The sequence below is a fragment of the Silurus meridionalis genome, chromosome 6, assembly GCF_014805685.1.
Source record: "Silurus meridionalis isolate SWU-2019-XX chromosome 6, ASM1480568v1, whole genome shotgun sequence".
NCBI lineage: Eukaryota > Metazoa > Chordata > Actinopteri > Siluriformes > Siluridae > Silurus > Silurus meridionalis.
In genome coordinates this window covers 21,655,560-21,668,431 of record NC_060889.1, presented here as the reverse complement: position 1 = coordinate 21,668,431, position 12,872 = coordinate 21,655,560, and the positions used below count along the sequence as shown (strand labels likewise).

At 47.5% G+C, this 12,872-nt stretch overlaps 1 protein-coding gene across 1 annotated transcript; it reads right to left on the bottom strand.

Moving 5' to 3' along the window:
• Positions 1–8,275: 8,275 nt before the first annotated feature.
• Positions 8,276–12,290, bottom strand: LOC124387273 (nuclear factor 7, ovary-like). The gene is given in 8 exon segments (XM_046851509.1): positions 8,276–8,722; positions 8,725–8,883; positions 9,321–9,356; positions 9,466–9,628; positions 9,725–9,958; positions 10,093–10,155; positions 11,238–11,794; positions 12,145–12,290. Coding segments are annotated over 8 exon segments (1,647 nt in total). The 5' UTR covers positions 12,167–12,290; the 3' UTR covers positions 8,276–8,309.
• Between the last annotated feature and the right edge of the window lie 582 nt (positions 12,291–12,872).

Below are 12,872 nucleotides of genomic sequence, written 5' to 3'. Positions count from 1 at the left end.
TAGTAGCCGCATACTCATTAAGCTAGTTTACCTGCTTTAGGTAGGCCTCGGTTTCTTTTTTGTTTTCATGCCTATTTTTATTCCAGCCCATAGTTATGTTTTAAGATTAATATCCATATTTATTGTTGAAATAAAACATTTTTTGTATCTTTGGTATCCATGTCTCTTGCCTCTGTTTCTTGAAACCACGTACCTGTGTGTCTTTTGTAGATGATTAATCTATAATGGTGTTCCCTGTTAACAGGGTGGCGTAGTCAGTTATAGTTCTGTCTAATTAACGTCCCGCCACACAAAGAAACAAGTCCAGAGAAGAAGGCTTTTATTCTCATTCCAACCATATGCAATACAGAACAAAATGAAACGAGACACTTCATCCAAGGACCAAGTTGCTACATCAAACACCATAACAACAAACACCACAAATTAACATGCAACACAGAAATACTCAAAACTAACAAGGACTGTACACAAGGACACAGACTGAAGACTAGACACAGACTGACTATGATGCAGACTGAAGACTAGATGAGAAAACAAGAACCACAATCTTAACATGAAACATTACAAACAATAACCATTAATGACAGATACAAAGAATGCAGTGCCAGATCAATCTCTGTCTGTTTGTAGTCATTGGTATCATCCTGGGAGAAAATTGGTTGTGGTGTGTAGTATGCATAACCCTTATAGACGTCTATCACAGGCGCCTGTTTAACACCCTGCTGCGGGGTCTCTGGTGTCCTTTCTTCATGTGCTAAATAATCCTCTTCTTCTTCCTCCCCCTTCTCTCCAAACAGATGCCGCAGCTGAAGCTGTGTTTGCTGGATGTCGTCGTCTGCCCAGCTGATTCCATATCGGACGCGCTGCATCATAAACCACACTTTGAAGCGCTCGGGGGACAGGGAGCGTCTGCGTGCCAGAGCACTGGCCTCCTGCTCTGTGGGGTAGGGAAAGGAATTAAACGCTTCTACCAGCTCAGAAACAGCGTCCAGCTCATTAGTCTGCTCAGACCGCACCCACACCAACTTTAGTCCCTCAGACACCAGAGGAAGACACACTTAGTGCGTCTGGTTGAGGCCGGACGTGCCTGAAGAGGCAGCGTCCTCACTTTGGCTTCCTTTTGTAGGCTCCGAAGAGGATGAGGCTTTCCTCTGAGGCAAAATGGAGGCAGGAGAAATGCTCTGGCTGTTTTTGGCAGCAGGTGTGTTTTTCACAGTCTCTTTTTGCTCCGCTGCTGGTACCTGGTTCTCTGCGTTGCATGTACTTATGCTGGTCTCTTTCGAGTCCATGGATGAGGAAGACATGGACCTTTTAGAAAATTCAGACTGTAGAGAAAAAGGGAAATAACATAAATACGAGTTAGATAATCTCAGTTTGCAGCACTGAAGCCCTATTAGGTGCACAGGAGCACCATTTTAAGTCTTAATTCCCAGTGTCCCTGGTGTTCTCACGTTTCGTCCACCACAACCCCATATAGATAACGTGATTACCGAAGATCAGCGACTGCATGTGTTTATAGCTTGTTAATAAGCTTTACCCATCATGGGCCATTTTTATCGACGCACACCCATGCCATCAGTAATATGAATACAAATGCAATTTAAATAGAATTATCTGTAATCTCCTCATGCTTATTACCACCACAGTCTTCCTGGCCTTGACGAGTCTGGGATTATGATTGTTTGTAAAAAAAAAAACTGATCCAACTATCCAGGTGATATTTTGGCATTTACACCTTAAAATTTCTCAGATAAAACATGTTCTTTTTTTACTTTCAGTAAGCTCTCTGGCGATAAAAGAGTTTTCCTGGCAGATATATTTCATGTGCTTACAAATCTTTTGTTTTACATTATTATGTTATTGAACGATCATTTCTAATTGTAACAAAGTACTGTTTTTTTGCAGAGAGCTGTTATGAACATATATAAACATTGAAATAAAGATATAACAGTGACAACAAAGATAAGTATCCCAATAAACCTGGCTTTAGTTTTATTAGCCGCATTAAAATAAGATGCATGTAAAGGTGATGATGAAAAAGCTTTATTTTAATACCATGCAGATGGAAAACAAACAATAAGAACAATGTATGAAAGGGCTTCAGAAAGTATTTTACCCATTTAAGAATCAATTTCTCTTATACAATTTCAGTTTAAGTGCTGTTTAACTAGACAATAATGAAAAGGACCGCAACAAAATCTCTGCACTTAATGTAGTATCAGGAGGTTTACAGCACTCAAAAATAATAAAAACAAACAAACAAAAAAAAGTGTGGAGAAAATTCTAAATCTAAGTGTAAATAATTTTCACAAGTGAGTGCAATAATAAATGCTGGATAAAATAAGTCATTAATTTTATTTGTATTTAATAAAAACCTTAATATTTAGACTAAAATGCTATCCAAAGACAATAATTAGATATTTGTATGTATTGCGAGCGAAACAGAAGGCGGAAGCCGGAGTACAGCTCGCTTGGGCTTTAATGCACGTGTGAGGGAGAGAGAGAGATACGAGCACACACACACACACACACAGACGCGCATTCGTGCACACACACACAAGCACAAGCACACGGCAGTCCTACGGTTGAGAAAGTCCGAGGTGCGCTAGCTGACCCGAGATGCACGGGGAGGTGAAGCACAGCTGGTATAGGATTGTGGAGTCCCGATGGAACGGACAAGTGGAGTCCTGGATGACAACCGGTACGTGAAGACATGCAGCATGGAAAGTCAAACATAAACAATAACGAACGGGGAGTGAATGTGAGTGAGGGGTTTATGTAGGAGTGGAGTGATGAGCTTCAGGTGTGCGTGGTTAAACCTGGAGCTTCAGAGAGAGTGGAGGCATGAGTGATGATGAGCTCCAGGTGTGGGTGGTTAAACCTGGAGCTCTATGGAGAGTGGAGGCATAGAAGGGGCGTGGCAGGTGGATCCCTGACATTACCCCCCCCCGAGGGGCGGCACCTGACGCCCCAAACCCACAGACGCTTGGAGGGCCAGGGCACTTGGAGGAGGATCCCGGTGTCCGTCCAGGGTCGAACGGGACCTGGTCAGAACCGCCGCAGAACCGGAGAAGGCCAGAAAGGACCTGAGGCGGGGCGACAGCCCAGGCGAAGCGCAGGAACCGGACGATGCTCAACCGTAAGGCATGGGTTGGAACCATGCTCCCAGCGGAGGTCCGAAACGGCGCGTAGCTCATCGCGGAGGCCAGAATCGGAGCAAAACCACCGGCGAAGATTGGAGCCAGGACGAAGGCCAGATCCAGAGAGGCGACCGGGGAAGGAGGTACGCCTGCAGCGGAGGCTGGAGACGGAGCGCTGTCTTCAGCGGAAGACGGAAGCAGAGAGATGTCTCTGGTGTAGGACAGGGACCAAGCTGTGCCCGCAGCAGAATCCAGAGGCTGAGCTAGCTTCACAGCGGAGACCAGAGACCGAGTGATGTCCGCAGTGGTGATCAGGGGCAGATTGACGCCCACCAGGGAGGTCTGGAGCAGAGTGATGTCCAGCACGGAGAACGGCGGCCGAGTGAAGCACTCGGTGGAGACCGGGAGTAGAAGAACCTTCTCGGTGGTGCCCAGAGGCCGAGCTACGCTCACGGCGGAGATGAGGAATGCAGTGTCTTCGCCTTCGCCGGGTCTGTGAGCAATGACGACGCCTTCAGAGGAATTTGGAGGTGTGGCTTCGTCCGGAGAGGAGTCCAGAGGCGAGACGTCGCCATCGGAGAAGCCCAGAGGCGAGGAGCTCAGAGGTGAGACGTCGCTGAAGGAGGAGCTCTGGGGCAAGACGTTGGCTTCCAGGGAGCTCGGGAGCGAGACGTCGATGAAGGAGGAGCTCTGGGGCGAGACGTCGCCTTCCAGGAAGCTCGGGAGCGAGACGTCATCGAAAGAGGAGCTCTGGGGTGAGACGTCGCCTTCCAGGAAGCTCGGGAGCGAGACGTCATCGAAGGAGGAGCTCTGGGGTGAGACGTCGCCTTCCAGGAAGCTCGGGAGCGAGACGTCGTCGAAGGAGGAGCTCTGGGGCGAGACGTCGCCGAAGGAGGAGCTCGGGGGCGAGACATCGCCACCGGGGGAGCTCGGAGGCATGACGTCGCCACCGGGGGAGCTCGGAGGCATGACGTTACCATCAGGGAAGCTTGGAGGTGTGACGTCACCTGCAGGGGTGTCCAAGAGCGAATCGTTACTGGCGGATGAGCTCAGGGGCGAAACGTCGCCATCGGAGGAGCTCAGAGGCGTGACGTCGTCTTTGGAGGAGCTCAAAGGCGTGCCGTCGCCATCGGAGTAGCACGGAGGCAAGACGTCGCCATCAGAGGAGCTCGGAGGCGAGACGCGCTGGAGCAGAGAGGAGCTCTCTGAGACTCTGTGGAGCGGAGAGGAGCTCTTGGAGACTCTGTGGAGCGGAGAGGAGCTCTCGGGGATGCTCTGGGGCAGAGAGGAGCTCTGTGACGTGGCTTCGCCTGGAGAGGAACCCTGTGACGTGGCCTCACCTCCAGGGGACAGTGAGGCGAGCCGTCGCCTTCGGGGAGACCGTGAGGTAAGTCGTCGCCTTCGGGGTGACCGTGAAGGCGGCGGTACGACATCCCTTTCGCGTCCAGGCGGTGGTACGACATCCTTTTCGTGGCCAGACGGCGGTGCGACTTCCCCTTCACGGCCAGACGGCCGCGCGACGTCCCTTTCGCAGCCTTGGGGCTGAGCTGAGTGCACTGGGAAGCTCCGGGCGGGCGGAGCTGTCCTGGAGGTCCTGAAGCGGAACAGAGCTCGCCTGGAGACCTTGGCGTGGAACTGAGCTCGCCTGGAGACCTTGGAGATGAGAGGAGCTCGCCTGGAGGTCCTGGAGGGAGGCCAAACTCGCCTGGAGGTCCTGGGACAAAGCCGAGCTCTCTTTAGGACTCTGAAGCGGAACAGAGCTCTCTTCAGGACTCTGAGGCGGAACGGAGCTCTCTTCAGGATTTTGAAGTGGAGAGGAGCTCTCGGAGACACTCTGTGACAGAGAGGAGCTTTCTGTGGAGGCCTGGAGCGGAGGTGAGCTCTCCTGGAGGTCCTGGAGCGGAACTGAGCTCTCGTGTAGGTCCTGGAGCAAAACTGAGCACTCGTGGAGGTCCTGGGGCAGAGCTGAGCTCTCGTGGAGGTCCTGGAGCAGAACTGAGCTCTTCTGGAGGTTCTGGAGCAGAAGTGAGCTCTCGTGGAGGTCCTGGGGCAGAGCTGCGCTCTCGTGGAGGTCCTGGGGCAGAGCTGCGCTCTCGTAGAGGTCCTGGAGCAGAACTGAGCTCTCGTGGAGGTCCTGGGGCAGAGCTGCGCTCTCCTGGAGGTCCTAGGGCAGAGCTGCGCTCTCGTAGAGGTCCTGGGGCAGAGCTGCACTTTCCTGGACGACCTGGAACGGAGCTGAGCTCTCCTGGAGGTCCTGGAGCGGAACTGAGCTCTCGTGTAGGTCCTGGAGCAAAACTGAGCACTTGTGGAGGTCCTGGGGCAGAGCTGAGCTCTCGTGGAGGTCCTGGGGCAGAGCTGCGCTCTCGTGGAGGTCCTGGGGCAGAGCTGCACTTTCCTGGACGACCTGGAACGGAGCTGAGCTCTCCTGGAGGTCCTGGAGCGGAACTGAGCTCTCGTGTAGGTCCTGGAGCAAAACTGAGCACTCGTGGAGGTCCTGGGGCAGAGCTGAGCTCGTGGAGGTCCTGGGGCAGAGCTGCGCCTCGTGGAGGTCCTGGGGCAGAGCTGAGCCTCGTGGAGGTCCTGGAGCAGAGCTGCGCTCTCGTAGAGGTCCTGGGGCAGAGCTGCGCTTTCCTGGACGACCTGGAACGGAGCTGAGCTCTCCTGGAGGTCCTGGAGTGGAACTGAGCTCTCGTGTAGGTCCTGGAGCAGAACTGAGCTCTTCTGGAGGTCCTGGAGCAGAACTGAGCTCTCGTGGAGGTCCTGGGGCAGAGCTGCGCTCTCGTGGAGGTCCTGGAGTGGAACTGAGCTCTCGTGGAGGTCCTGGGGCAGAGCTGCGCTCTCGTGGAGGTCCTGGGGCAGAGCTGCGCTCTCGTGGAGGTCCTGGAGCAGAGCTGCGCTCTCGTAGAGGTCCTGGGGCAGAGCTGAGCTCTCCTGGACGACCTGGAACGGAGCTGAGCTCTCCTGGAGGTCCTGGAGCGGAACTGAGCTCTCGTGTAGGTCCTGGAGCAAAACTGAGCACTCGTGGTGGTCCTGGGGCAGAGCTGAGCTCTCGTGGAGGTCCTGGGGCAGAGCTGCGCTCTCGTGGAGGTCCTGGGGCAGAGCTGCGCTCTCGTGGAGGTCCTGGAGCAGAACTGAGCTCTTCTGGAGGTCCTGGAGCAGAACTGAGCTCTCATGGAGGTCCTGGGGCAGAGCTGCGCTCTCGTGGAGGTCCTTGGGCAGAGCTGCGCTCTCGTAGAGGTCCTGGGGCAGAGCTGCGCTTTCCTGGACGACCTGGAACGGAGCTGAGCTCTCCTGGACGACCTGGAACGGAGCTGAGCTCTCCTGGACGACCTGGAACGGAGCTGAGCTCTCCTGCACGACCTGGAACAGAGCTGAGCTCTCTGTGGAGACCTGGAGTGGGAAGGAGCTGTCCTGGAAACCCTGGAGCGGGAAGGAGCTGTCCCGGAAAACCTGGAGCGGGAAGGGGCTGTCCCGGAAATCCTGGAGTGGGAAGGGGCTGTCCTGGAAACCTTGGAGTGGAACAGAGCTGTCCGGGAAACCCTGAAACGAAGTTGTTCTCTCCTGGAGGTCCTGGAGCGGAGCTACGCTCTCTTGGAGGTCCTGGAGCAGGCTGAGGATTTCCTGGAGGCCCTGAGGCGGAGTGGAGCCATCCTGAAGGGCCTGGAGCAGGGCGGAGATCTCCTGGAGGTCCTGGGGTGGAGCAGAGCCATCTTGGAGGGCCTGGTGCAGGGCCTGGAGCAGGGTGGAAATCCCCCGGAGGTCCTGGGACGGAGTGGCGCTCTCTGGGAAACTCTGGTGCGGAACAGAGCTCTTCGGTAAACACTGGAGCGGAATCGTGCTTTCGATAACGGGAGAGAGATGGTGGAGATCTGCGGTGACCATCCCTAGTTCCCGGGTGAGAAGCCCGATAAACCGGGCGCACGAGCCGAATTCGCCACCAGAGGCGCTCCACAACTCACTGGCCAGAGAGAGGGATTTTCCAGACAGCAGAGAAATGTGGAGGGCGATCTTGTCTGCTTCAGTGGGGTAAGAGGATGAATAAAAGTCTATATATTCACCGACGCTCCGTATAAATCCGCCCCACTCAGCCCTGTCGCCGGAGAAGCGAGCCGGGAAATCCATGACGTCATCACGGGGCCGTGGCGCTGCCGAGCATGATCCGCGTGAAACGGCAGCGGACTTCCGGGTTTTCCCCGAGGCGGAGCTTGGCTGCCGCTTCATCATGGCAGAGCGAATCCTACCTCCGAGGTTCGGTTCGCGCCGGGACCACGACGGTAATCCGATCATTTTCTTTCCCTAGTGTTTTTTTTTTTTTTTTTTTATATCCTTTTCAGGAGGTTCGTTATTCTGTCAGGGTGCGAGCGAAACAGAAGGCGGAAGCCAGAGTACAACTCGCTTGGGCTTTAATGCACGTGTGAGGGAGAGAGAGAGATACAAGCACACACACACACACACACACACACACACACACACAAGCACAAGCACACGGCAGTCCTACGGTTGAGAAAGTTCGAGGTGCGCTAGCTGACCCGAGATGCACGGGGAGGTGAAGCACAGCCGGTATAGGATTGTGGAGTCCGGATGAAACGGACAAGTGGAGTCCTGGATGACAACCGGTACGTGAAGACATGCAGCACGGAAAGTCAAACATAAACAATAACGAACGGGGAGTGAATGTGAGTGAGGGGTTTATGTAGGAGTGGAGTGATGAGCTTCAGGTGTGCGTGGTTAAACCTGGAGCTTCAGAGAGAGTGGAGGCATGAGTGATGATGAGCTCCAGGTGTGCGTGGTTAAACCTGGAGCTCTATGGAGAGTGGAGGCATAGAGAGCCACCAAAGGGTCGTGGCAGGTTGATCCCTGACAGATACAGAGTTTAAAGTACATATTTTTAATTCTGAAAATGTAAAAAAATGTGAAAATACAAATGTTCTTTGCCACATAAATGTATGTATTTACGTATTATTAAAAGATTATGTATATATATATATATATATATATATATATATATATATATATATATCTTTAAAGTAAAAAGAGTAAAAGTAAATTTCAGAAGTTTTTATTTATTTCACCATTTCAATAGTTTAAAATATCAAATTTTTTAAACATTTCTGATTTTATCACATTGTCCTGTAAATTTCATAATTTTATTAAAATGGAAAAAGATTTTTAAATCCCAAATTTTTTAAATAAAACACCTTTAGAGTAGAGTGGAGGAGAGATGATCAGTGGTGCAGAATTTTTACCTCCAAAATTTAGAAAAGGACTGAAGAATGGATAGAGTTTCTCAGTGAAAGTCTGACCAGTGAAAGAGTAGATATGAGATCTGGAGTTCACATCATAAAAGGAGACCAGACCCTCCTCATAATCCACAAACACTCCCACCTTCTCCACCTTCTCTCTCAGTGTGAGGAGGACAGAGGGATCAGCACAAGCTTTATACTGATTCTCATTCCTCAGTACCACAGACCAGAATCCATTCTGAGGTATTGCTATAATCTTCCCCTTCCTGTTAATGTTTTCTCTCACAACTCCTAAATCCCATTCAGTGTTCCCTCTGACCTGCACCTCATAATAAAATCTCCTGTGGGGAAACTCTGCTTCCCCAGAACACAGACACACTGATTAAACCTCTCTGGTGTATCAGGGAGATTTTGTCGTTTGTCTCCATGTGACACTTGTTTTCCATCAGCAGAAAGAATGAGTTTGGGATGAGCTGTATCAGGATCCAGAATCACATTCACTGCGAGAAACACACAGAGTGTGATGTGAAATCACCATTCATTTGATCAAACTCATTATGACATATTAGAGTAGTCCTAAATGTTTATTCCATTTTGATATGTTTTATACTGTATATATGATTTGTCTGTTTAATCTGTTAAACTCAGTCTTTCTTCATAAAAAAAATTAAATCAGCAGCTGCCAAATATGTTGCCAAAAAGTTATTGGCAAGCTAACCCGCTAACTAGCTAGCTCAATTTCACTAAAGAAGCTAGTGACAGCTAAACATCAGTTTAGTGTATAAGCAAAAAAATGCACAAATAAATTATACTATACTTACAAATTATTATCTAAATTGACTACAGTAATTACATTAATATATTTATAAACTCTAATATTTATTTAAATCTGTTATATATTTTGGCTACTGGGTAAAGTAGATTTTGAAATCTGTACCTGCATACTGCTGCATTCTCTTCAGTTCTGTGGAAACTAAACACAAAAAACATCACTGTAATTTTATTGTTTATATTTAATGCAATATTTGACTCAATTAAAGGTAAAAACATATTACTATCAATATAATATAAAATATTCTCACCTGCTTCCTTTAACTTGTCATTGATTGTTTTAGTGAGTTTTTCATTCAGACTTTGCTGAAGCTGAGACAGAGATGTCCTCACAGTGTCTCCACTCAGATCAGTGTTAATACTGATCTCAGTCCAGTTCTTGTTGAGTGGAAGGCTGAACATGGACGAGTAAACCTACAGTAGATCAGGAGAGAGGAGAAATCCCTCAGCATGGTGAGTTCTGTTCTGTGATGTTCTGCATTGTCAGTAAGCAGAGAGAGGAACACTGACCTGTAGGAGGTGGAGATGATCCTCATTGTGTGAGAGCTTCTCCTGTTCAGCGTCTCTCCCCTGTAGCACAGTGACTTCCTGCTCCAGCTCTTTAATGAGTTCTTCAGTCTGCATCACTGCTGCTTTCTGCTTCTCCTCCATCAGCTCCATCAGCTCAGCCTGACTTGTCTCAATGGAGCTAATCAGAGCAGTGAAGACTTCAACACTGTCTGCTTTCTCTTTCTCTGTGTTTCTCTAAAAGAGGAACACATTTTAACTACAGATTTATATACAGATATAGAAATATTTATATACAGATATATAAATACAAAGAACATCACAATAGGCAGATATGTTGTAGATAAAACTTCATTTCATGTTTTACACACTTTGCTGAGCTCTACTGAGTGTTTGATCTGTTGGATCTTTTCCAGTCGACCCGGAATCATCTGCTGTAATAATATAATAATAATATAATATATAATATAATATAAATATAATATAAAGTTATACATTTCTTTTTGTTTCATAATGAATCATTTAAATGTGTTTTATACATATAATAAATACAAAGAATAAATGATTTTTGTGGTGAGAGTAGAGAGCAGGTTGAAAAGAGCCTGCAGAGGTGGAGGTACATGCTGGAGAGAAGAGCAGAGGTGGAAGTAATGAGGTACAAATACTTTATTACTGTACTTAAGTAGATTTTTTCGTATTTTTTGTATTAATCCATTGATTTGGTGAAATGTTAATATTTTTCTGTTTTTACGGCGAGCCGATTTCCTGTCATTGCGTGTCTTTTTAAATCCACTGATGTATAAAGTCCTGTCTCTCACTCACCACAGATGTAGACTAGTTTACGAAGCTAACAATCAGCAGGCAGAAAGCAACAAGAAGTATAGCTAACGTGGATGCGATAGAGGGAGTCAGTTATCTGTCTGTCTGTCTGTCTGTCTGTCTGTCTGTCCGTCCGTCCGTCCGTCCGTCCGTCCGTCCGTCCGTCCGTCCGTCCGTCCGTCCGTCCGTCCGTCCATCTATCTATCTATCTATCTATCTATCTATCTATCTATCTATCTATCTATCTATCATTGATATGATGTGAGGTCCAGTTACCAGTGTGACATTAAAACAGGTAGAAGTAGGAAATACTTTTTACTTAAGTACATGTCCGAGCCAAGACTTGTTTACTTTCACTTCAGTTAAAAAGTATAATCAGTACTTCAACTTTTACCTGAGTATTTTAAAACATGACTATCTGTACTTTTACTTAAGTAAAGGATGTGTGTACTTTTGCCACCTCTGGAGAAGGGAAATGAAAGTCAGTAGGAGTAAGACACAGTCAATGCGTGTGAATGAGAGGGAGGGCAGTGAAAAGAAGAAGAAAACGAAGAGAATTAATTGGGTTTGATTGAACATTAACTTCAACCTAATCAATTTTAGAATTTAAACTGATAACCTACAGATTAATGACAGATAAATGAAACTGTATAATCCATAAAAATGCCCAAAGTTGAAGTCAAACAGTGTTTCTCACCTTCCTCTCTCTGATCTCCTTCTCTATAGGAACAGTGTTGTGATTCTTGTGGTCTCCTTCAGTGCAGAACTGACACACACATGTCTGATCATCTCTACAGAACAGCTCCAGAGCTCTCTCATGTTTCTGGCATATGTAGTCCTTCAGGTTCTCCACAGGGTTTATTAGTTTGTGTTTAGTAAGTTTTAGAACATGATTATGAGGTTCTAAATGAGACTTACAGAAAGTCAGTCCACAATCCAGACAGGATTTCACAGCCTTCACCTTCTCTTCAGTACAGACATCACAAAGAACCTCAGGTTTGTCTGGAACACTTTTCTTCTTGAAGTGATCTGCAACCTCTCTCAGTGTTGTATTAATCTTCAGTTTAGGTTTCTTGGTGATTTTCTCTTTACATAATGGACAGTAACGGTCTTGACTCTTCTCCCAGCACTGTGTAAGGCAGCTTTTGCAGAAGTTGTGTCCACATGGAGTGGTGAGTGGATCAGTGAACACATCCAGACAGATCGGACAAAGCAGCTGCTCTTCAGACAGGAGACTTCTGGAGTCACAAGCAACTAAATTTGATAAGACGATGAAACAAATATATCTTTTTTTTAACACACATTTAGTGGCACTGAAATCCAAATGATCACTTTCATGAAATCTGCTCTTTGTCCTTCTTTATCTTCATCACACTACTATTACTACAACTACTACTATTAAATACTTTAGTTGTTAACACTGGACTGATCCTGCAATAAATTAATTCTCATGGTCATAGTTGTGGAGAAACTGTCTATCAGGCAAATTTAGTTGCAGAATGTATTAGACATTGTTAACACTCTTCACACTGAAGTGCTCGTTTATTTATTAAGCAATCTGATTTAACTGGATCAACACCATCGTAAATAACACTTTAACTTACACTTAGATTGTCCTCGCCCCATCGTGTAAGTAAAAACGTGGTACCGGATTCAGAATACTCAAGCTTTACTGGGTTTAGAATTGATTGTGTGTGTTCTTGCTGTCAATTGCTAGCCGCTGTTTGGTAGGGTACGTGATATCGAATGCCCACTGCTGAAAGATGACTGCTGCTCAGAGTTCTAGCCTTTTATGCTCTTGATGGAGAACAGTGCACTGTGATGTCAGAGGTAACTTCTGATTGGTAATCTGTATGTCTGCCTCTAGTGGGAAAGCGTGGAATTACAGCTGAATGGTGAAACCCCATTCAAACTGTTTCTATAAAAGTAAATACCTTTAAATATATGGAAATTCAGAATTGAATATGGTAATTGCTGTTACCGCAACGCTCAAGGCACAAAATTCTGCATTCACTTGAACTTGGAAACCTGTCCCACTATGACAATGCCCCTGTGCACAAAGTGAGCTCCTTGAAGACATGCTTTACATGCTTTAGAGAGGAAGATCTTGAGTGGCCTGCTAGAGAGCTCTGATCCGAACAATACTGAACACTTATGGAATGAATCTGAATGCTGACTGCACCCCAGGTCTCCTCACCTACATCAGTACCTGCCATTTTTTTAAACTTCCTTGTGACTGATGAACACAAATATTCATAAGCTCACTCCAAAATCTAGTGGAACAGCTTCCCAGAAGAGTGGATGGAGTTATAAGAACAGATTGGGACTAAAT